The sequence below is a fragment of the Perognathus longimembris genome, chromosome 8, assembly GCF_023159225.1.
Source record: "Perognathus longimembris pacificus isolate PPM17 chromosome 8, ASM2315922v1, whole genome shotgun sequence".
NCBI classification, from domain to species: domain Eukaryota; kingdom Metazoa; phylum Chordata; class Mammalia; order Rodentia; family Heteromyidae; genus Perognathus; species Perognathus longimembris.
The window spans coordinates 39,960,783-39,982,095 of NC_063168.1; the positions used below are offsets into that span (position 1 = coordinate 39,960,783).

The 21,313-nt window shown below is 41.5% G+C and overlaps 1 protein-coding gene across 2 annotated transcripts in view; it reads right to left on the reverse strand.

Annotated features, from left to right (window-relative positions):
* Positions 1-21,313, reverse strand: part of Sptbn1 (spectrin beta, non-erythrocytic 1) — a 180,892-nt gene that overhangs the window by 124,768 nt on the left and 34,811 nt on the right. For both annotated transcript variants that reach the window (XM_048352929.1, XM_048352930.1), the window contains exon 2: positions 8,021-8,215. In XM_048352929.1, coding sequence (XP_048208886.1) covers positions 8,021-8,168 — 148 coding nt within the window. In that variant the 5' untranslated portion in view covers positions 8,169-8,215. The remainder of the gene's footprint in view (positions 1-8,020; positions 8,216-21,313) is intronic.

The window sequence follows — 21,313 nt, forward strand, 5'->3', positions numbered from 1 at the left end:
AAACACCTTTTCACAGGAAATATGGAAGATACAGAGGTAAAGATGGAAAAGGGCACAGAAATATCCCTGTGACCTAAAGAAGGAATAGACAAAGGAATTTGTAGCCTTATCTCATGTGACTAAAATAGATAAGGGTAAGACACAGCACCAAAGGAGGCATAGGCCATAATGACAGCTTTCTATGAAGGACACCTGGTGTATCCCACGTGTCATTACAGACAATGCCCCCAACTTCCAAGTGTAGTTCTGCTAAGTTGACTCTGTCATGGGTAGGCCAGATATTGAAAGAATGAAAAATCTGAGGCAAACACTCTTGTTGGGAGGAAGGTTAAACTGCAAGTTTCTTATCAATGACACCTGCTTCTGTTTTTAACCTTAAAAAAAAAAAAAAAACGTAGACCATGTACTGGTGGCTCACACCTGTAATCCTAGTTATTTAGGGGGCTGAAATATGAGGATCATGGTTTGGAGCCAGCCTGGGCAGAAAAATCTGAGAGACTCTTATCTCCAATTAATCCACCCAAAAAACTAGAAGTAGAGCTGTGGCTCAAGTGGCAGAGCATCAGCCTTAAGCAAAAAAGGTGAGTGAGAGCACTAGGCCTTGAGTACTGGCAAAACAAAAAATAAGCAACAAGAAAAAAAAGGGAAGAGGCTTAACCAATACACTTTTTTTTTTTTCAAGGCTCCAGAGACTAGAAGTCAGGGTCTAGCATGATTGGTCTCATGGTGGAAGCCCTCTTCCTCCTGGCTTCTTGGCAAAGGTCTCTCCGTGTATTCTCACACACCTGGGACAAAGGCCATCTCTGTGTCCCTTGGAGAAGAGCACTAGTCCCACTCTGAGGAGGTCTCCTCTCAAAACTTCAGCTCTTATTAACTCCAGCATTTCGGGGGCTAGGATTTCAACATAGGAATATGAAGGGGAATATGTATATCCTGCACTTAGGTCTTCAACTATGTACATGACAAAATATCCCAAACGACATGCACTGAACGTTTAAAATAAATTATCTGGGGCTGGGAATATGGCCTAGTGGCAAGAGTGCTTGCCTTGTCTACATGAAGCCCTGGGTTCAATTCTCCAGCACCACATATATAGAAAATGGCCAGAAGTGGCGCTGTGGCTCAAGTGGCAGAGTGCTAGCCTTGAGCAAAAAGAAGCCAAGGACAGTGCTCAGGCCCAGAGTTCAAGGCCCAGGACGGACAAAAAATAAAATAAATAAATAAATAAAAATAAAAGAAATTATCGTTAGGGAATGAGATGGGTTTGAGAAAGAAAGCCTCCATTGTCCACTGCTGAAGTGCTTGGGTTTTCGCTTTCTTTTCAATGAATGCATTGTAATGTATGATATACAATACACTATTTCATAGTGCATTTTAATGTAAAATTCTTAAACACATAAAATGGTTAGCTAAATATCACAAACATTCTCTAAGTTGCAAGAACTTATTTTGAGCATAAATGACTTCTTCAGTCTTGGCAAAGTGCTCAATAGCTACTCAAGACTTATTCAGGTAATGCTAAAATAAACAGCCATTGTCTCTGGGTTCCAGGAAGTGGCTAACTGGCAGAGGGAGAATATGGACTTACCCACCCTGAGTACACACATGAAAATAATAATGTGCAGGGAGTAAGATAGGGAATAATGAGGGCCAAAGAAGCTTCCCAAAGAGAAAAGGTCAGTGTAAGCCACACAGGCCAAATAGCTCCCTAACAGGACTGGGGCTCAGGGCGGAAACAGTGAAGAAGAGTGCCTGGGTTTACTGAAGGCTCCAGGAATGCTGAGAGGGGACCCCAGCATCTCCCTGACTTCATTCCAGCTATTTAAGATGCCTACAGGGACAACCTTGTAACTAATGAAGTAACTTCACATACATGTCCAAGATATTTAAAGAGTGTGAAGAAATTTAAACCCATATGGCAAAATTTTTATCAGCCTCGCCCAGTAACATATATTCAGCACTCAATCATGTCACTATTTTAGAGTTCTGAAAATTCACAGGCTAAAATTCAAAGCTCAGCTAACTCCCTTGAGCATAAAGCAAAAGGAATACAGAAGAGATAGGAAGTATAAAGTGGATGTGGTTACCAGGCAAAGAATGAACAGATTAAGATTCAGAAAGTATTGAAATAATACTTTTTATGTAACTGCTCCTATATTCATTGCTTGTTTCATGTAAATGGTCTTTTTTCCCCAAACTGATTACATGTAAGAAGTAGGCTAATGTAGTATTTCTAAGACTCTAGCCTGAAAAAAACTGGAACAACATTCTAGTATTGGACACTGGTTCCACTCTAAAAGCAGCTTGGTCTTTGAGGCCTCAAAGAAGAAACCCACAAAATCACCACATACACTAGCAAAGTAGTAACTCAGGTACAAACCAAAACTTCTTGCTGGAGACTTATTCTAACCAACTGAAATCCTAATGCTTCTCTTTGTTATTTTTTTCCTGTGATTAGAAAGGCAGTTGTACAGTACTGGTTCCATTCTTTTCCTTTCACCATTTTTCATTCATTCATCTACTTCCCTTTTCTCTTTTCTTTTTGTGACAGAGACAGAGTTTCACTATGCAGTTCAGGGTGGTATAGTGTTCACTATGTAACACTTAGGCTGGCTTCCAACTCACAATCCATCTGCCTCAGCATCTGGAACTAGGACTTCAGGTGTATGTAACTATATCTGGCTTGGTTCTTTACTTTAAAAAGGAAGTCTTTGGGGCTAGGGTATGGCTTAAATGGTAGAATGTTTGCCTTGCAAGCACAAGATCCTGAGATCAAACCCCAGCACCTCAGATGGATGGGTAGATAGAATTTGTCAAGTGTGAATGTGAACACTTCCCTTTGCCATTCTATAAAATGTCTATCAATCAACAATATCAATTTTCTGAATGTCTGTTGTGAATACCTATTGTCATTTACTGTCATGTTCCTAGCACCTAGCCATTTTTGGAGGAAACAGCTCTATGTGGTTATATGGGAGCAGCTTTATTCTTATATCCTTCTATGCTCTATATCAGGGATCACTGGCCCAGAGGCAACCACTTGACCAAAGCCTAGTAAATTATTGCCTCTCTCCCAAATACTGGCCATTTTTCAACTGGAACTAGAAAAACTGTGAAAGGGAAGGGACAGGCAGTGAAACCCCGGTGCAGATGGCAGTCATGGCTCCTGCCATTGGGACGACCACTTATCAAAACAGAGACAGAAGTCCAGGTCCTCCTCACATTGGGTGTTTAGCTCTCCTTAATCATACGGAATACTCCAGACTCCTTCCAACTCTCATATAAACTGCCTTCCTCTACCATGTTATAATTCTTTTGCATGATAAGTCTGATAGTCCTCCAATCTCTAGCCACATTCTCTTTGAGCTGCAGATAGCTGGACAGCACTGAGGTAGAAAAGTGGCAAAGGAACTAAACTACAGAAGTAAATTAAATGAAAGCAACAAACATGACCACGTGAAACAGCAAGCATCCACCAGTAGGCTTTCTGATAGTATTACCTAGATCTGCTGCCATCTGTTCCTAAGAAGCTACCACATAAAAGTCACAATATTAGGGTGCTGGTAGCTTTTATAGTCTTGACTTCTCTTTCTCACTAATCCACCATTACTTCTATAAGAGGGCAGTGGGAGAAATCATACATGCTACAACATGGATGAGCCTTGAAAACAATTTGCTAAGTGAAACAGACTAGTCAAAATGGCCACATATTGTATGATTCCATTTATACCAAAATTGTAAGTTAATACAAAATTGTAAGTAAAATACAAAATTTTAAGTTAATTGCTGACAAAGTCATACAATTTTTTTTTCTAATGCCTTGCTTTTAAGTTCAGAATAGACTAATCCCAGTCAGAAGTCAGAAGGTAGATTAATGATTACCTGGGGCTCTAAGGAAGGGAAAATGGGAAGCCAGGATTAAATGTGTACAGGATTTCTTTCAGGAGCCATAAAAATGTTCTGGAATTAGATTATGGCAAATGTTGTACAATTCTGGATACTCTTAAACAACTGAATTATGTATTCTGAAAGGAAGAATAACTGTGAGATAAATGAGAAAGGAAGGCAAAGGGGGGATGAGGGGAAGGGAGGGAGGATTAAAGGGAAAGTGAGCCTAAGTATGTATTCAGGAAACTGAGGAAGGAGAAGCCAGTTCTGCAATAGCAAGGCCAAGATGGAAACTGGCTGCAGAGAAGAGCTGGGTGTGTAGTTAAGAGGTTAATTCAGGAGACCATGGCAGCATGAGACTCTGTGTTCTGGTTCCCTCAAGCCTCAATCACCTGCCTCAGCTACCACAAGATTTCAGCCAACATTGAAAGGGAAAAATAGAATTTAAGGTGGAATCAAAGAGTATGATCCACTCTGGGTTCAAAAACAAAGAAGAAACTGGATCTACAGTCATAGGGAAAAAAGGTAAGGAAATCAGAGGACACCATACCTGAAAAAAATAGACTTGTATTGATAGTCACAAAAGTACTAAAGTCAAGAGCCACGTGTAATGGTCTAAACAGACTTTCTCTTCACCAGTTTTCATGAACCTCTCTTGGGGATGCTATTTCAGATTCAGATTTCAGAAAAGATCGTGGGGGTATTTACTATGTACTTCTCTCTTACAACCCAAGATAATGCATAATTTAGGAAACAGCCTCAACAGTGGATAAGGAAAATAAGGTGTAGCTATTAAGTCCTCATAATCCTGACTGTAACATTATATACAAGTACTGAAAGATTGCATTGTACCCTGTAAACATGTACAATTATTGTATTGGTTAAATTGTACTATAATGGCTAAATACAAAGCATTTATTTTTAAAAATCCATGCTAACATGCAAGAAGCTGCTTTCTTTCCATTGGGTATAAAAGTGCTACCTCTGAAGAGAGAGAGGTAGGGATGCTAGAGTGGAAAGGACTAGCTTGGTATGACAAACGAATGAGTTTGTGAACAATGGCCTATCATAAGAGCAGATTTTTGTTGTCATGGGATAGTCCCTGGAGACCTGCAGCCTGGCCTCTTCAGGTTTGCTGTGGTGGCAACTGAAGCAGTCAGGACAAGGTTCATGGCCCAGTCTCTTTCCTCCCAGTGCCAAGTGTTATTCAAGTTACTAGACTCCACCTCTTAAAATGACTAGGCTTGTGAGCTGTTGAAGACTCATACCTGTAACCCTAGCTACTTAGGATCCTAAAATCTGAGGATAGTGGTTCAAAGCCAGCCCAGGCATAAAAGTACCAATCAATCCACTAGCACAAGCCAAGATCTATGGCTTCCTAAGGTTCATGGTAACGAATGGACTAGGAAATAAAAAGACCAGTTCTGGAGTCAATAACTATGTGATTAGCCATCCATTTAGACAAGCTCAAGAAAGATCTTTAAATCATTACTATATAAGAAACAAATTATCTTAAGGTAGGTGAATAATTTTCCTATGGTATGTAGTTGGTTCATCTCTAACATTCACTCTCTTCTTCCTTCCTATTATATTACAAAATTTCTAGCCAAATGTTTGGGGGGGGGGGGGACTGGCAAAACTCTCCTGATAGAGGGGTATATCTTCTTTATATGAAGTCTACCAGTGCATCCTATTCTCCAACCCAAGTCATGATTAAGATCAAACTCAGAGAGCTAGATCTCAGGACCATGGGTATGTAAAGTTGCTCTTTTCAATGGAGTTCCCCCAAAATGTAGAATTTCTAGGATCTATAGCAGCCATCTTGGAACTGTATACAAGCTAGAGCCTGCTTGTGAATAGAACCTATACTAGAAAAAAAATGCAAAAAGTGGAGAGAAGGAAACTAAGTCTTGATCATACCACATGGGGCAGGAGCTTAAGGCTGACTTTGACTTAAATAAATTTTCTTTGTTACTTAAGCCACTTTGGATTAGGTTTCCTTTTGCTTAAAAATGGCACATGCGGGGCTGGGGATATAGCCTAGTGGCAAGCGTGCCTGCCTCGGATACACGAGGCCCTAGGTTCGATTCCCCAGCACCACATATACAGAAAACGGCCAGAAGCGGCGCTGTGGCTCAAGTGGCAGAGTGCTAGCCTTGAGCGGGAAGAAGCCAGGGACAGTGCTCAGGCCCTGAGTCCAAGGCCCACGACTGGCCAAAAAAAAAAAAAAAAAAAAAATGGCACATGCGGGGCTGGGGATATGGCCTAGTGGCAAGAGTGCTTGCCTCCTATACATGAGGCCTTGGGTTCGATTCCCCAGCACCACATATACAGAAAATGGCCAGAAGTGGCGCTGTGACTCAAGTGGCAGGGTGCTAGCCTTGAGCAAGAAGAAGCCAGGGACAGTGCTCAGGCCCTGAGTCCAAGCCCCACAGGACTGGCCAAAAAAAAAAAAAAAAAAAAATGGCACATGCTTTATATTCAGATTCTATTATAAAGATAAGAAAAAAAGTAAGCTATTTTTACAACCAACAGTAAATGTACCTGATCAAGTCATGATTTTTTTAATTTATTATGATCAAAGATACTATTAAGGGGGAAAATTAAAAAGACAGAAACAATTCTCTTACTCAGAAACAATTTCCTTTAAAGTCTCAAAGTATAAGGTAGGAACTTGAAAACATTATTTCAGCTGGGAATATGGCCTAGTGGCAAGAGTGCTTGCCTCATATCCATGAAGCCCTGGGTTCGATTCCTCAGCACCACATATATAGAAAATGGCCAGAAGTGGTGCTGTGGCTCTATAGAGGCAGAGTGCTAGCCTTGAGCAAAAAGAAGCCAGGGACAGTGCTCAGGCCCTGAGTCCAGTCCTCAGGACTGGCAAACAAACAAACAAAAAAATCTCCATTATTTCAACTTGCTTTAGGTATGTTTGGTACTGTTGAATTTTCAGAGTGATGGGATATTTTCTGGCTTTCAGAGCAATTTTAGTTTAACACACTACTTACCCTAATAAGAGTCATTGTCAAAGTATGTTTTAGCAACAAAGGATAAAGAATCGCACAATAATGACACATTCCTCCCGATGTTGATAAAGCAATGGCATATTTACATGACAGTATTAAATATGCTCTTACCATATTAGCTTTTCAAATCTGAAGTCCTTTCATAGGTCACTAACCAACTTTATATAGTTCAAGTAGTTAATGTATCACACATTAAATGCACACAGGTTAGGCTGGATACTTTTGTGTATATATTCTCCAATATTTTGAACTATAAGATGTGTCAAAAAGGGCTGGGGATATGGCCTAGTGGCAAGAGTGCTTGCCTCCTTTACATGAGGCCCTGGGTTCAATTCCCCAGCACCACATATACAGAAAACGGCCAGAGGTGGCGCTGTGGATCAAGTGGCAGAGTGCTAGCCTTGAGCAAAAAGAAGCCAGGGACAGTGCTCAGGCCCTGAGTCCAAGCCCCAGGACTGGCCAAAAAAAAAAAAAAAGATGTGTCAAAAAGGGGGCTGGGGATATGGCCTAGTGGCAAGAGTGCTTGCCTCAAATACATGAGGCCCTGGGTTCGATTCCCCAGTACCACATATACAGAAAACGGCCAGAAGTAGTGCTGGGGCTCAAGTGGCAGAGTGCTAGCCTTGAGCAAAAAGAAGCCAGGGACAGTGCTCAGGCCCTGAGTCCATGCCCCAGGACTGGCCAAAAAAAAAAAAAAAAATGATGTGTCAAAAAGAAAAAAAAAGCTAATCACTGGTGGCTCATGCCTATAATCCTCATTACTCAGGAGGCAGAGATCTGAGGAGTGAGCTTCAAAGCCATTACAAGTAGAAAAATCCATAAGAGTGTTATCTCCAATTAATCACCAAAAGGCCAGGAATGAAGAAGTGGCTCAAGTGGTAGAGCTTACAATATTAGCGCAGTTCTTTCTTTTCTGAATTATTTTGGCTATTAAGATTGACAGCTCTCCAACATAACTTGTTTACAATATGGTCAGCTTGCTCTCATAGGACATATTTAAGTGATGCTGAGATGATCCTCAAACAGATGTAACAGGAACAGGGTAGATGACATTTAAAAAGCCATAGAGCATCCTGGGCCCAGAGACAGGCAAGAAGGAGACTCACCTGCTAGAGCCTTGATGCGGGACCGTTCAAAGAGCCGTGCAGAGCTGTTCTCATTGTCCCAGTCATCCACATCCCAGCGGTTGTTGACATCGCTGTACTGCTGTTGGATCTCAATGTTGTCGTAATCTGTGGCTACTGTGGTCGTCATCTTGGTCTCTCTCAGCTGCTCTTCCTCATCAGCTCCTTCTTAGAGGTCTGTGAGGAAGAAAGGGGAAAACATTTAGTGTGTCAATTGTATCGAGTCTTCACCCAACCCCACAGGATAAAAGTAATGAGAAACAAGAACAATTCAGGTTTACCCAGAACAAGTCTTTGGAATTTAAAGCTCATTTTCAACTTCAGCTCTGCCTCCTAGCAGGTGTGTGACCTTGGCCAAGCTACTCAGTATTTGAGCCTCAGTTTCCCCAACCATGAAAAAGAGAAGATACTTCACAGGTTGTTGAAAGGACTTAAGAGATATGATGGGGGGCTGGGGATATAGCCTAGTGGCAAGAGTGCCTGCCTCGGATACCCGAGGCCCTAGGTTCGATTCCCCAGCACCACATATACAGAAAACGGCCAGAAGCGGCGCTGTGGCTCAAGTGGCAGAGTGCTAGCCTTGAGCGGGAAGAAGCCAGGGACAGTGCTTAGGCCCTGAGTCCAAGGCCCAGGACTGGCCAAAAAAAAAAAAGAGATATGATGGATAGCCAACAAGTGGTTCTTCATCCATCTTAAAAGTTTTATGCGAGCTGCATCAACACTACTTGGGTCTTCTGAATGAACTCATTTATTTTCATTGGATGACACCACAAGAATCTTTCAGCTTCTCACTAATCAACTGTTATAGAAGACAACCAACAAACCATTCTTTCTATACAACTCACTCACCATTAGAAAACAATGTCTAAGATTAAGATACAAAAGACTGGCACCACATATAGTGCCACATAGCATGTCTGCAGTTATTTATAATTATCATGAATCTCATGACCAACACCAACATCAACTCCTGAGGAACCCACCAAGAGTCAGTGTTTCCTGTGAACATAAGGACCTGGGCTTCACTCTTCGCCCACTGCTGTACCCTTGAGGAGAGATGCAATGTTTAGTTGTATATGTAGCTCCCCCCTTCAACAGAGCTATTATTCACTCACTGAACCCAAACATACTGAAGACTTAATTCATACTCAGAAATGTTCCAGACATGGCCATCCATCATCAAACAGAGAAACGCTGAATGGAAGTAAAACCCGCACTACAGACAACCAACCTAACAATACAAATGAATTTTAACACCTATATTAGCAGTATACTTGTGGAATTTCATAAAAATAAAATTACTGAAAACTAAATTAATAAATATATTCTACTGAATGGTCTAGGGAGGGATGGAAGGAGAAAGGGTGGTTGGGAGGGGAAGTACATAGTTACCTGCCATTTGACCTGGGAGATGTTTGATTTTCATAACTGTATCAATATCAAAGGCTTTTACAAAATTAAACCTTGGAGTGTTCTGCAACTGTGTGTGTGTGTGTGTGTGTGTGTGTGTGTGAGAGAGAGAGAGAGAGAGAGAGAGAGAGAGAGAGAGAGAGAGAGAGAGAGAGAGAGATGGTATATATGATTAATCTCAAATTCTGAAAGTACAGAAGGTTCAATTTAATCCCTTAAGGTGAAATTCAAGCACAATGTACCTTCCCAAATAAGCTGGTTATTTGGTGCCACCTGCTGACCATACTGTGGCCTCTAGTGCAGTTAATAATACCAGTCTGTACTCCAGCTCCACTTCCTACCACCCTTGCTCTGGAATCACCCAACCTTCACCCTTTATCTGTCCCTACCTGTGACTGAATCTCTTCTTACAACTGACCTATCCCCAGTCACCAACTACTTTCCCTAATTTTCTCAGTAAACGAGTGTTCATCCTTTGTTTCACCTTAATTGATGCATAATAACTGTACAAATTTAGTGTATAATATGAACACATGCAGAGAATTTAAGCACATTTTCCCAATGTGTTCTTAGTGATCTTCTTTTAAAACACAATGATTGTTCCTTAAAGTGGTCAATGGGAACCTACTTCTAGTTTGTGTACAAAAGAAACACTGATGCTATACAGTCTTGGGGTGTGTGTGTGTGTGTGTGTGTGTGTGTGTGTGTGTGTGTGTAGTGTAGTGTGTAGTGTGTGCTGTAGTGGGTCTTGGGTCTCAGGGTCAGGGCACTGTCCCTGAGCTTTTCTACTCAAGGCTATAGTGCTCTACCACTTGAGCCAGAGTTCCACTTTTGGCTTTTTGGCAGTTAACTGGAGATAAGTATCACCAACTTTCTGGCTCAGTGGATTCAAACCAATCCTCAGATCTCAGTCTCCTGAATAGCTAGGATCACAGGCATGAGCCACTAGCACCTGGCCTCGTTACTATTTTTATCCAACTGTTGCACTCAAGAGCTTAGAATTTGGATATCAAGAACTTTATCTTCCATCTCCTCCATCTATCCAAAGCCATTATCAAAAAGCTAAATTCCCCAGTTTTTCTCATTTTTAGGGCATTTTTCCAAGAGTATCTTTCTCCCCACCCCTCCCAGGGCCACTGTGAAAGGGTGCTTCCAACACTCAGTGGCAGGGAGAGAGAGTAGCCCAAGGGGAAGACCAGTCAGGAGACCAGGAAAGAGCTCACTGAATGGGGATCTCAGATGTCAGCATGCCACAAACATCAGCACCTCAACCCTCTTCAGCAAGGCGGTGCCAGCCACGAGCACCATTTACATCACACCTAGAGATGTTCCCAGGAGGTTATCTAAAACAGGTTACATTTTCCCAAGGTACTATCAATCATACCTCCCCAGAGCCTGTGAGGTCATCTGTACTTCTGAAATGGCTATGGGAAGACGAGCCCCACAGAAGGAAGGACAGCTTGGTCATCTTGGAAGTCTGCCAGGAGTTCTGCCATGGAGAGGACTATGTATGACTGGCACAGGACAGGACACTCTCCCTTCAGAGAGATAGCACTTCTCCTAGCAAGGGCCTGGGTTCGAAAATGTCTTGACCACCACAGAAGCAGCTCATTACACAACCCCAGAGTAAGGAAAAATCAGAACTGTCCTAGATGTGACATGAGTAATATCCAAGTTCTTTGTGACTAGGCTGTGTGTGAGCACATAAAAACAAGGAATATATGTGTGTATGTGTGTGTGTGTATATATATATTTAATGCTCTTCTGCTCAGATCACCCTCCTTTAATCCCACGTCTTATCAAATGGAATTTTTCCAAGGGACAGAAATTCTCAATATCAGGCTGGGAATATGGCCTAGTGGCAAAAGTGCTTGCCTCATATACATGAAGCCATAGGTTGGATTCCCAAGCACCACATATATAGAAAACGGCCAGAAGTGGCACTGTGGCTCAAGTGACAGAGTGCTAGCCTTGAGCAAAAGGAAGCCAGGGACAGTGCTCAGGCCCTGAGTCCAAGGCCCAGGACTGGAAAAAAATAAATAAATAAATAAATTCTCAATATCTTATCATTTGTCTCAATAAGCAGACACTTATTTTATTTCTTCAAACCACTGGACCAAGACAGAAACAGATAAGGAAACTACTATCCTAGACATACCAGGCAAAGAGATTCCTGGAAAATGAAGGTATGGTTCAAGTGGTAGACTACCAGCCTTAAGTGGAAAAGGTTTAAAAATAAAGGCCAAAAATGGTCCTGTAACTACAACATGTCCATGCCAGGCTTTAGAAATTTTCTGTTTACTTACTCTTACTGCCTAAAGTGCTACACACAGGCCACAAAGGCACAGCTAAATCCATGGGTATTTATGTGTTTGAACAGGAGTTCATCCCCAAGCGTCTTTCCAGCGCCCTCTCCTGTTACCGTACAGAATCTCCCCGGCTGACCACTCTATGCTGACCACTGCTCCCTAGAGCAGTGGACATTCTGCTCTCAACAGAACCACATTTAAACAACAGTATGCTAATGAATATGAACACATCCTTAATAAGGTGCTTCTCCATACACTAGGAAAATTTAGCTTTTCTTTTTCAACCCAGTCTTTGTTCATGGTAAGTATTATTTTTATTAGTTCTTGTCTGAACCAGTCAGCTTTCACAGAGCAAAGCAACAAATAGAGCAAATAGACTTTTCATTAGCATGACATACATGAGCACATACATATGCACAAACACACACTTCTTTATTATTCAATCTTAATTAAGAACTGACATAAATTTAAATAAAATGAAGAATGTGGCCAACATTTACCAGTACTTTATGAGAAGGAAAACCAGATGCTAACAATTACTTTGGCAGAATTCATAGACCTAACTCTTCTGCAAACACTTAAAAACCCTCCTACCTTACTTATAAAAGACTTGTACAAGAATATACTGGACTGTTTGCTATAGTGGGCTATCTTTAAAAAAAATTAAAAATAAATCCTGATCAAGACTTTGAAAGGCACTGGTTTTTGATGACAGCCGTGGGAGAGTTTTGCCTCAACCATGCAGCTGCCAAAAAGTGGGAAAGTCAAACCCTGTTTACCATGTGCCTGTGTAGGCATTCTACAAACCACGAGAAAAACCCCTGTGCTGATTCGCCTTGCTCACCTACTCAGTCTCATGGAGTTGGTGCTCCCAAAGGTCCCCAAACTGCCATTCTGTACATTCAGACTTCTTTGTGCACATACAATACACATGAAAAGTCCCGGGCTGGGGATATGGCCTAGTGGCAAGAGTGCTTGCCCCATATACATGAGTCCCTGGGTTCAATTCCCCAGCACCACATATATAGAAAATGGCCAGAAGTGGCGCTGTGACTCAAGTGGCAGAGTGCTAGCCTTGAGCAAAAAGAAGCCAGGGACAGTGCTCAGGCCCTGAGTCCAAGCCCCAGGACTGGCCAAAAAAAAAAAAAAAAAAAAAAAAGAAAAGTCCCACATGGTACACAAAGCACTCCAATAAGCCAGAACCATAAACATATAATGTTCTTCATTCAGTCCATTCTTAAAACCATCAAGTTTGCTTGCAGTTTCACAGAAACCACTAGTATAAAAAGTATGAAACCACTGTACACACCACAGCCCCAAAATCAGAGTACTGGACCATTTTCAGAGGAAGTGGTTCTCAGAGATCTATTTAAGGGAAGCCTTGTTAACAAAATTGGGGGGCTGAACTAGGTGTCGATGGCTCACACTTATAGGGGGCTGAGATACAGAAAACGAATGTTTGAAGCCAGCCTGGGCAGAAAAGTCCCCAAGACTCCATCTCCAGTTAATCAGCAAAAAGGTGAGCTGGAGGTGTGGTTCAAGTGGTAGAGTATTGCCCAAGAAAGCATGAGCCCTGAGTTCAAACCACAAAACCACACACACAAAAAATAAGCTGGGGGAAGAAAGACATCCTACAGATATACTAACTTTTTTCTGTTTTATTTATCAATTACCATGTATGTAAGTCTCCCACCATGATTATCAGATTTTCCTTCTACTTTTCTGAGTATATGTAATTACTACTTTATCTTCTTCACTGTTATTAGCATTGTGAAATATGTATCCCTATTAATACACAAATTCTATTTGGATTGATAGTTGTATTTTTCTAGTATGTATGTTTCCATTCAAACCTTCTAAAGTCAACCAGCTAGATCAATTCATACAGCTCTGTCTTTATCATACTGTGAATTCAGAGCCAGAAGAACAAAATCTAATCTCTCCAAAATGCAACACTGAAGAGTCTAAACTCTAACACTGATTTTTTTTTATATGGGGTTAGTGCTTTTGGTCTCTTCAACAACCTTTTGAGATAGCTACTATTGTTACCCCATCTCACCAATCAAAGGCTGAATTAATGAAAAGACTAAAAGGCTTTGCCAGTGATAGCCAGAAAGAGAAGGAGGCCGCCAAAAGGCTCTGAACCAAGTGTGAGTGACTTCAAAATTCGAGCTTTCAATGGACAACTTAGCCTTCCACTGAAGTAAAAACCCTTGTTAGTAATAAGAAGAGTACCTAAAGAACTCAAGGCTCTGAACTAGATGATAAAGCTTTGCCAAAGTCTACTTACTGCCTTGTACACAGCTCCCCCAGCCAGCTCTCCTAGCAAACATATCTGGAAGATATGACATTGATCCCCCAAAAATTCATCTTGGAAGTAGAGTGAAAAGAACCTCCTTCTTATATAAGTACAGATACTCATTGCATCTATGGTATAAAAATGCCATGGGTAGACAATTAGAGGAAAATATGTCCAAAAGACTAGAAGACACTAGCTACCCTAAAGAGAAAATTCAGCTCCTTTACGTAGATAAAGATAGTAAAGAAGGCCAAAGGAGGCAGGAAGATGAAGGGCATGTTGCTTTGTGCCAAAGAATTTAGAATTTCACATATCACGAGTCCCATTCATCATGTCTCTGATGTAAAATCTGCAATGGGTTACTATTCCCCTCGAACACTGATGTATGCACTCTGCAGAGCCAGTGCAGGGTTGGTTCTCTTCTCTGCACAGTAGCCAAAGAATAAAATGCCCATTATAAACCCTCTTTTCTGACATTCGGAGTTAACACTTCCCTGAAGCCACTGGGAAGTGGGGTATAGCTTTAGAAGTAAAAAAACTTGAGGATAAACTTTTTTAAACTGGGAAAATCCAGCTACACTCTAGTCTTTCAAGGAGCAAAATTATCCTTATTAGAGGTGTTTTTTTTTCTTTGTTAATAGTGAGGGGGCTTGAACTTAAGGCCTCAATGTTGTCTCTGAGCTTTTTTGCTCAAGGTTAGCACTCTACCACTTTGAGCCACAGCTCCACTTCCAGTTTTCAGGTGGATAACTGGAAATAAGAGTCTCATGCCCCTCCTGCCCAGGCTGGCTTTGAACTGGGATCCTCAGATCTCTGTCTCCTAAGTAGATAGGGTTACAGGCATAAGCCATCAGTACCTGGCTTGAAATCATTTTAAAACAAACCACTAGTAGAAAATACACTGACCATAGTTACTAATTATAAAGCAGTCTACCAAAAAGATCTTGTTGCCTAGTATGGGTGCCTCACATCTGTAAATCCTAACTACTCAGCTGAGATCTGGATATCTCAGTTTGAAGCCAGCCTGGGCAGGAAAATCTATGACACTCTTATTATCTCCAAATAACTATAAAAAAGCTAGAAGTGGTAAAAAAAAAAAACAAAAAAAGCTCAAGTGGTAAAGTGTCAGCTTTGAGTTAACAAAAGGCCAAGGGACAGTGCCCAGGCTCTTAGTTGAAGCTCCTGTGCCAGTACACACACACACACACACACACACGATCTTGTCATCATGATTTACTAACTTCTCCTTATAGTGTATGACTATAACACATATCCACAACAAGGAGGAATACAGTATGTACAGAGACTATATTACCCCGACCTTCCTCCATTTTGTAGGATAAATAGTAAGCAGGGAACTTTGAAAGTATAAGTAGATTTATTATTTGAGTTATTTAACTGAAAGAAAAATCTTAATATACTATATACTTATCATTTACTATTTGTGCAGTAATTTTAAATGAAGTACCTTATGCCCTTCTTCTGCCTTCCTATCAATACTGTTTAAATTCTAAATATAACTTTATGGTTCTAACCTTCTTAAAAGTCATCTACACTCTAAAAGTAGATACTAGAAGGAGAAAGGTTAACTTTTCCAATGTTCAGTTATAAGCTTCAAAATCTGAACCAAACTAAAACCAATGTAAAAAAAATTCCCACAAAACATATGCCAACCTAAAGCCCCCCCCCACACACACCTCCTCTTCAGTTTCACTTATACAGGAGCAATTAAAATTGAAATCACTTACCAAAACACAGTCTTAGGAGCCAATGTGGGGTTTTGAACTACTATAAATAATTGTTTCAGCCTTAAATTTACTTCTGAACATCAGGGAATAGTTCTCATGACACTACTACCAACATACCAACCCTGATTACAGTGAGTTTGGCATTTCACTGCCTGTCTGTTGTGAAATTTTCTAAGTCGGCATCGTGTGTGCCTTAACCGCAGAGCAGCAGTAACCAATGTGCTTTCTGTTGGAAAGCCGTAAAAGCTATCTGATGCCAACATTCTCTGCAAATCTATCAAGTGAAAATGCACATCCTGACTACCTGGGATCAAATGAAAGACGTAAAACGAGTGAATAAAAAGCACTATTACACCAAGTGTTCTATGATATATTTTCTTTTCACCAGATCCCTACCTGTGTTGCTCACTTTTAGGCCACCAGCACCCAGCCAGAGCAAGGGTTGAAAACAACTGTGAAATGAAACAGCAGGTGGCAGGAACAGTATCACCACCATGCAGACATCTAAGTGAAATATGAAATATTATGTTTCCTTCTGCCTAAACAATATGAATCTGGACACAAGTAAAATTCATTAAGCCTAGACTCCCATGAACAGGAAGGCAGCCATTGGTGCTAGATGGGGTGCACAATTTTGGTCAAGTTCCTATGATTTCTTCTCATGTCTCCAAACAGAACAAACAAAGCTGATTATAAACTCTCAGAATAGAGATCTAAGTCTTAGGAGGTGAGAATGGGCCATCAAGATCCAAATATGTCTTCTTTAGTTTCTTATAAGACGCTCAACAGAATAAGCTTCACTTGGTATACATGTGTGCATGAGTGTGTGTGTGTGTATTTTTGACCTATGGATACTGAATTGACAATGAGCAATGTCTTCGATTGTTAAGGCCTCTCCTAGCGTAAAACAGAACGCCAAGAAAGGGGCCAGTGGCACAGGCAGGGTGTAAGAGCTCTCAGCCACAGGAAGACCCTGACAGCAATGTCAAGAACAATCCTCCTGACAAAGCCAGAAAGCACTGGCTCTCTTCACCCATGATGTTCACCTTGCTCCCCACTCCAAGAAGCTCCATCTACATGTTCTAGATGGTTCTGGCTTCAGCTGAAAGGGCTTTACAAAACCAGTAAAACCCCCTTCCTCTCTCCATCGCTTCAGTGCACATTCCAAAAGGGGAAACATTCCAAAAGGGGAAACTCAGCAAGGCCAGAGTTTGTCCTTGGTCCGGCACTGACATAGATTTTTCATTAACACAGTTCTGCCTGACTTCTGGGTATGTCCATTAATCTTTTTCTATGTAGAGAAACTTGCAGGAATTGCAGCAGGGAGCTGTCACCCAGGCATACACAACCTTAAAATTATTTTTTAAGTGAATATTTCTCTTTGTCTAAATGGCAGGAGCTATCTTCCATCTCTGTGTCTCTGTGCCGGAAATAGACAGCTATGTCAGGAGCAGGATTCTCTGATGTAAAGCAATTCCTCACAGAGGAGGGGGTGGGAGTTAAGGCCAGACCTCTGGCAGCCTGGCCAGTCCCACAGTGGGAAATTAACATCAGCTTCCCATTACAGTCTATCTTCCTGTAACAAGACTAGCCTTCACCACCAGAAGGGCAAGAGAAAAAAAGAAAAAAGCATCACCTACCCAGTCATAGCCGCAGTTGAGAATTCTTTTGGAAGAAGGAATGTTGAGATAAAAGAAGACATCATTTCAGGGGGCTGGGGATATGGCCTAGTGGCAAGAGTGCCTGCCTCATATACATGAGGCCCTGGGTTCGATTCCCCAGCACCACATATACAGAAAATGGCCAGAAGTGGCGCTGTGGCTCAAGTGGCAGAGTGCTAGCCTTGAGCAAAAAGAAGCTAGGGACAGTGCTCAGGCCCTGAGTCCAAGCCCCAGGACTGGCAAAAAAAAAAAAAAAAAAAGACATCATTTCAGAAGGAAGAGTGAGTGCTATGGATAAGGGATGAGTGAATTCTTTGACTCCGTGTGTGTGTGTGTGTGTGTGTGTGTGTATCACACACATATACTCTTACTATGTTTAACATTTTGTTGTCATGAGAATAAATGTTGTCATAAGAATAAATGGCAAGTCTGGAAATGAACCAAAGAACTTTAATCCAGCCCTGCTTTACAAGAAAAATGTTGTTCTGTCAAATATTCCAAAATATGTTCATGATGATCTGCAGCATAAATTTTCAGAGAATTATTAATAGTTAACAAAAACTGTGATCAAATTTCTCTCAAAGAAGTCTCCATGTTGCTGGGTGTCAGTAGCTTACACTTATAATCCTAGCTACTCCAGGAGACTGAGATCTGAAGATCAAGGTTCCAGATCTAGCCCAGGCAAAAAGCCTGTGAAATGCTTATCTCCAATTAATCAATCAAAAGCTGGAAAGGAAGCTGTTACTCAAATGGTAAAGCACTCTGAGCAGAAAAAGCTAAGGGACAACACCCAGGACCTGAATTCAAGCCCCAATACTGGTGTGCGCACGTGCGCGCACACAAACACACACACACACACACAAACACACACATCACCACAGTCTCCAAGCGCAGTTTCTTATTCAAATTCCAGCTTCCACTTCTCAAAAGTCCCCAGACCTCTCCCCAGTTCCCTCCTCTGTTCCCTCTCCAGCCCCAGGTAGAAGTGAGAATTCTTCAGTGCCAAGTGCCAGCAAGATGCACCCAGGTATCAACCTGCTATCAACCTAAGCTCAGTACCCAGGAGCACCCCACTGGCAGGACAGGCTGGAATAGAGTAGCCCAGAGTCTATAAAGCCCAACCCCTCCTTCTGGATACCACTATCCTACACCTGGCTGTCCAGCCAGGTTAGGAGTTTAATTCAAGTATCTTAATGGACAAGTGTGGCAATGGAAAATGGTCAGTTAGGGGCTGGGGATATAGCCTAGTGGCAAGAGTGCCTGCCTCGGATACACGAGGCCCTAGGTTCGATTCCCCAGCACCACATATACAGAAAATGGCCAGAAGCGGCGCTGTGGCTCAAGTGGCGGAGTGCTAGCCTTGAGCGGGAAGAAGCCAGGGACAGTGCTCAGGCCCTGAGTCCAAGGCCCAGGACTGGCCAAAAAAAAAAAAAAAAGGAAAATGGTCAGTTAAACTAAACATTGGGCCTAAGAGGAGTGAAAAAGAGGTTTCCACAACAGGCTGAGGGAGACCAGCTATTCTGAGCAGCATTTTTGTAATAAACATCAAGCAGTGTGGAAGTTGCTATCTCTAAATTTAGTTAGTTACAAACCTATTTGTTTTTGGAATTCAAAAAAATAAGCACCTGATTCAGTAGTTTCTTAGTTCTCCTCTCTTGGAGGAAGCTAAAAGAGGCAGTGGCTCCTGTGGAAAACAGGCGGTGACTAGCAGGATAGAAGAGCAAGGGAAGTGAGGGCTCAACAGGGAACCCAGGATCCTGCCCTCTGCAGCTGCAGGGGTTGAATCTCTGCAGGGAAGCTCAGTCTTTTTTGGAAGGTCACCAGATATCCCTCCCAGCAAACTGTCCCAGGGTTTGCTGGAAAGTACTCTAGCTATTTGGGGCCCCCGTTTCCTTGTCTGTAAGGACTGGACTGAACAGTGTCTCTCAGCCCTGGACCACCACAAGCACCAGGACTTATACCATACTGGTATGACAGGGTGACTATCAGGATATTTCAAACATGCAGCCAAAGGCTGAGAACTACTACTCAGCTGGAGCTCCACAGACAAAAATCTCCCTACACCCCAAATGCCAATGAAATCCTCTGCTCCATCCCCAATTAGCAATCTAGATGGGGATGGAAAAACTATGCTCATCACTGAATAGAACCGGACTCTCCAGCAGCCCGGGCCTGAGACTACTGAGTACATGCTTGCAAGCGTACATAAGTGATCTAGAAGCTGCTAGTAAACTCTAGAATCTGGACACTAGTTGGAGATTTTTTCCCCCTCTGTTGCTTGAAGCATGAGACTTACAATAAGCTATCTTAAATATAAGATGTATAGCTGTTTAAAATAAGCCTCTGGTCAGCAAATTTAACTATCTGCATTGCATTAAAAAAACTGCCCCAAACATTCTTTCATTCCCTTACTTTTAGCAGATTATAGACTGCAGGAAAACAACAAACAAATCCTTAGAAATAAACAATGAACATAACAAAAGTGGAAAGGATTATAATACCAAGATGCCAAAAATACTGATTACATTTCAATTACCATTTGCAATTTCATCTGGAAAACATATCCTCTACTGGAAAGTTCCCAGTGTAACAGCTGCATTGCCTTTTCAACTTTCACAAACACTGGAAAAGCTAGCCAAAATTGCACTGGCTGCCATCCAAGCTTTTATTATTATGTACTATTAGTTCCTAGTGAGAAATGGGGCCTACAGGAAGGGGAAAAGCCAAGTAAGAACAGGGGCTTTGTAATCTTGTGCAGATGGGAAGGTTTCTGTATCTGCCAGAAAATGCCTTCCATATTACTTCTATTACCTGCAGCCTTTATTAATTTAATTAGATAATTGCAGAGGTTGTGTTTTTTAGGACAACATTTAGAGACTTAACTGTGAAACAATTTTTCTTATGTCAGTTGTTGGGCCATGCTAACATTTTAATATTTTGCAGCTGTAGAAGCAAACTGGTTTGAGTCTTTCTCTCCTTCTCCACCTTAATTTATCAAATGCTGAAAGCAAACCAAACAGGCAAATAACCAGTCACCTTCTGTCGTCAGACCAATTATAGTTCAAAAGCCTCTCCCTTTTGGTAATTCATGAATTTTTTTTCTTTTCTTCTTCATCATTTTTTTGGGGGGGATATCATCTTTGGGTTTGAAGTCAGAGCCCTTTTTGCTCTAGGTTAGTGCTCTACACTACTTGATACAACAGCTCCACTTCTGGCTTTTGGGTTATTGGAGATAAAAAGAGTCTTGCAAACTTTCCTGCTTGGGCTTCAAACCATGATCCTCAAATCTTAGCCTGCTGAGTAGCTACAACTACAGAGCTATCAAGTGAGTACTGGTGGCTCACGCCTGTAATCCTACTCAGCCGGCTGAGATCTGAGGATGGAGGTTTAAAGCTAGCTAAAAGTCCACACAACTCTTCCCTTCACTTAACCAGCATATGGCCAGAAGTAGTGGTGTGGCTTAAGTGGCTGAGTGCCAGCCCTGAATGAAAAACTCAAGCAAGAGGATGAATTCTTCAGTTCAAATCCCAGTGCCAGCACAAACACCAAAAACATTATATAAACTAAATGAAGCTTGTATGACCTTAAGTACAGACTTTTCAACCTTATGAACCAATAAAATTAAACTGAAATAGAGGGCCAATATGATTTTTCCAACTTTTATTTAAGGAGTAAAGATTAAAACACACACAAAAACTAACATTCCCATTATTTTATAAAGAGGAGCCAAAATAGGCAAAGGATCAACATCATCATCTGGGAATTCAAAGACCCAATCCCTTCCAGAAGTGAAATGTAATCAGTATTTTTGGCATCTCAGTATTATAATCCTTTTTGACTTTTGTTAT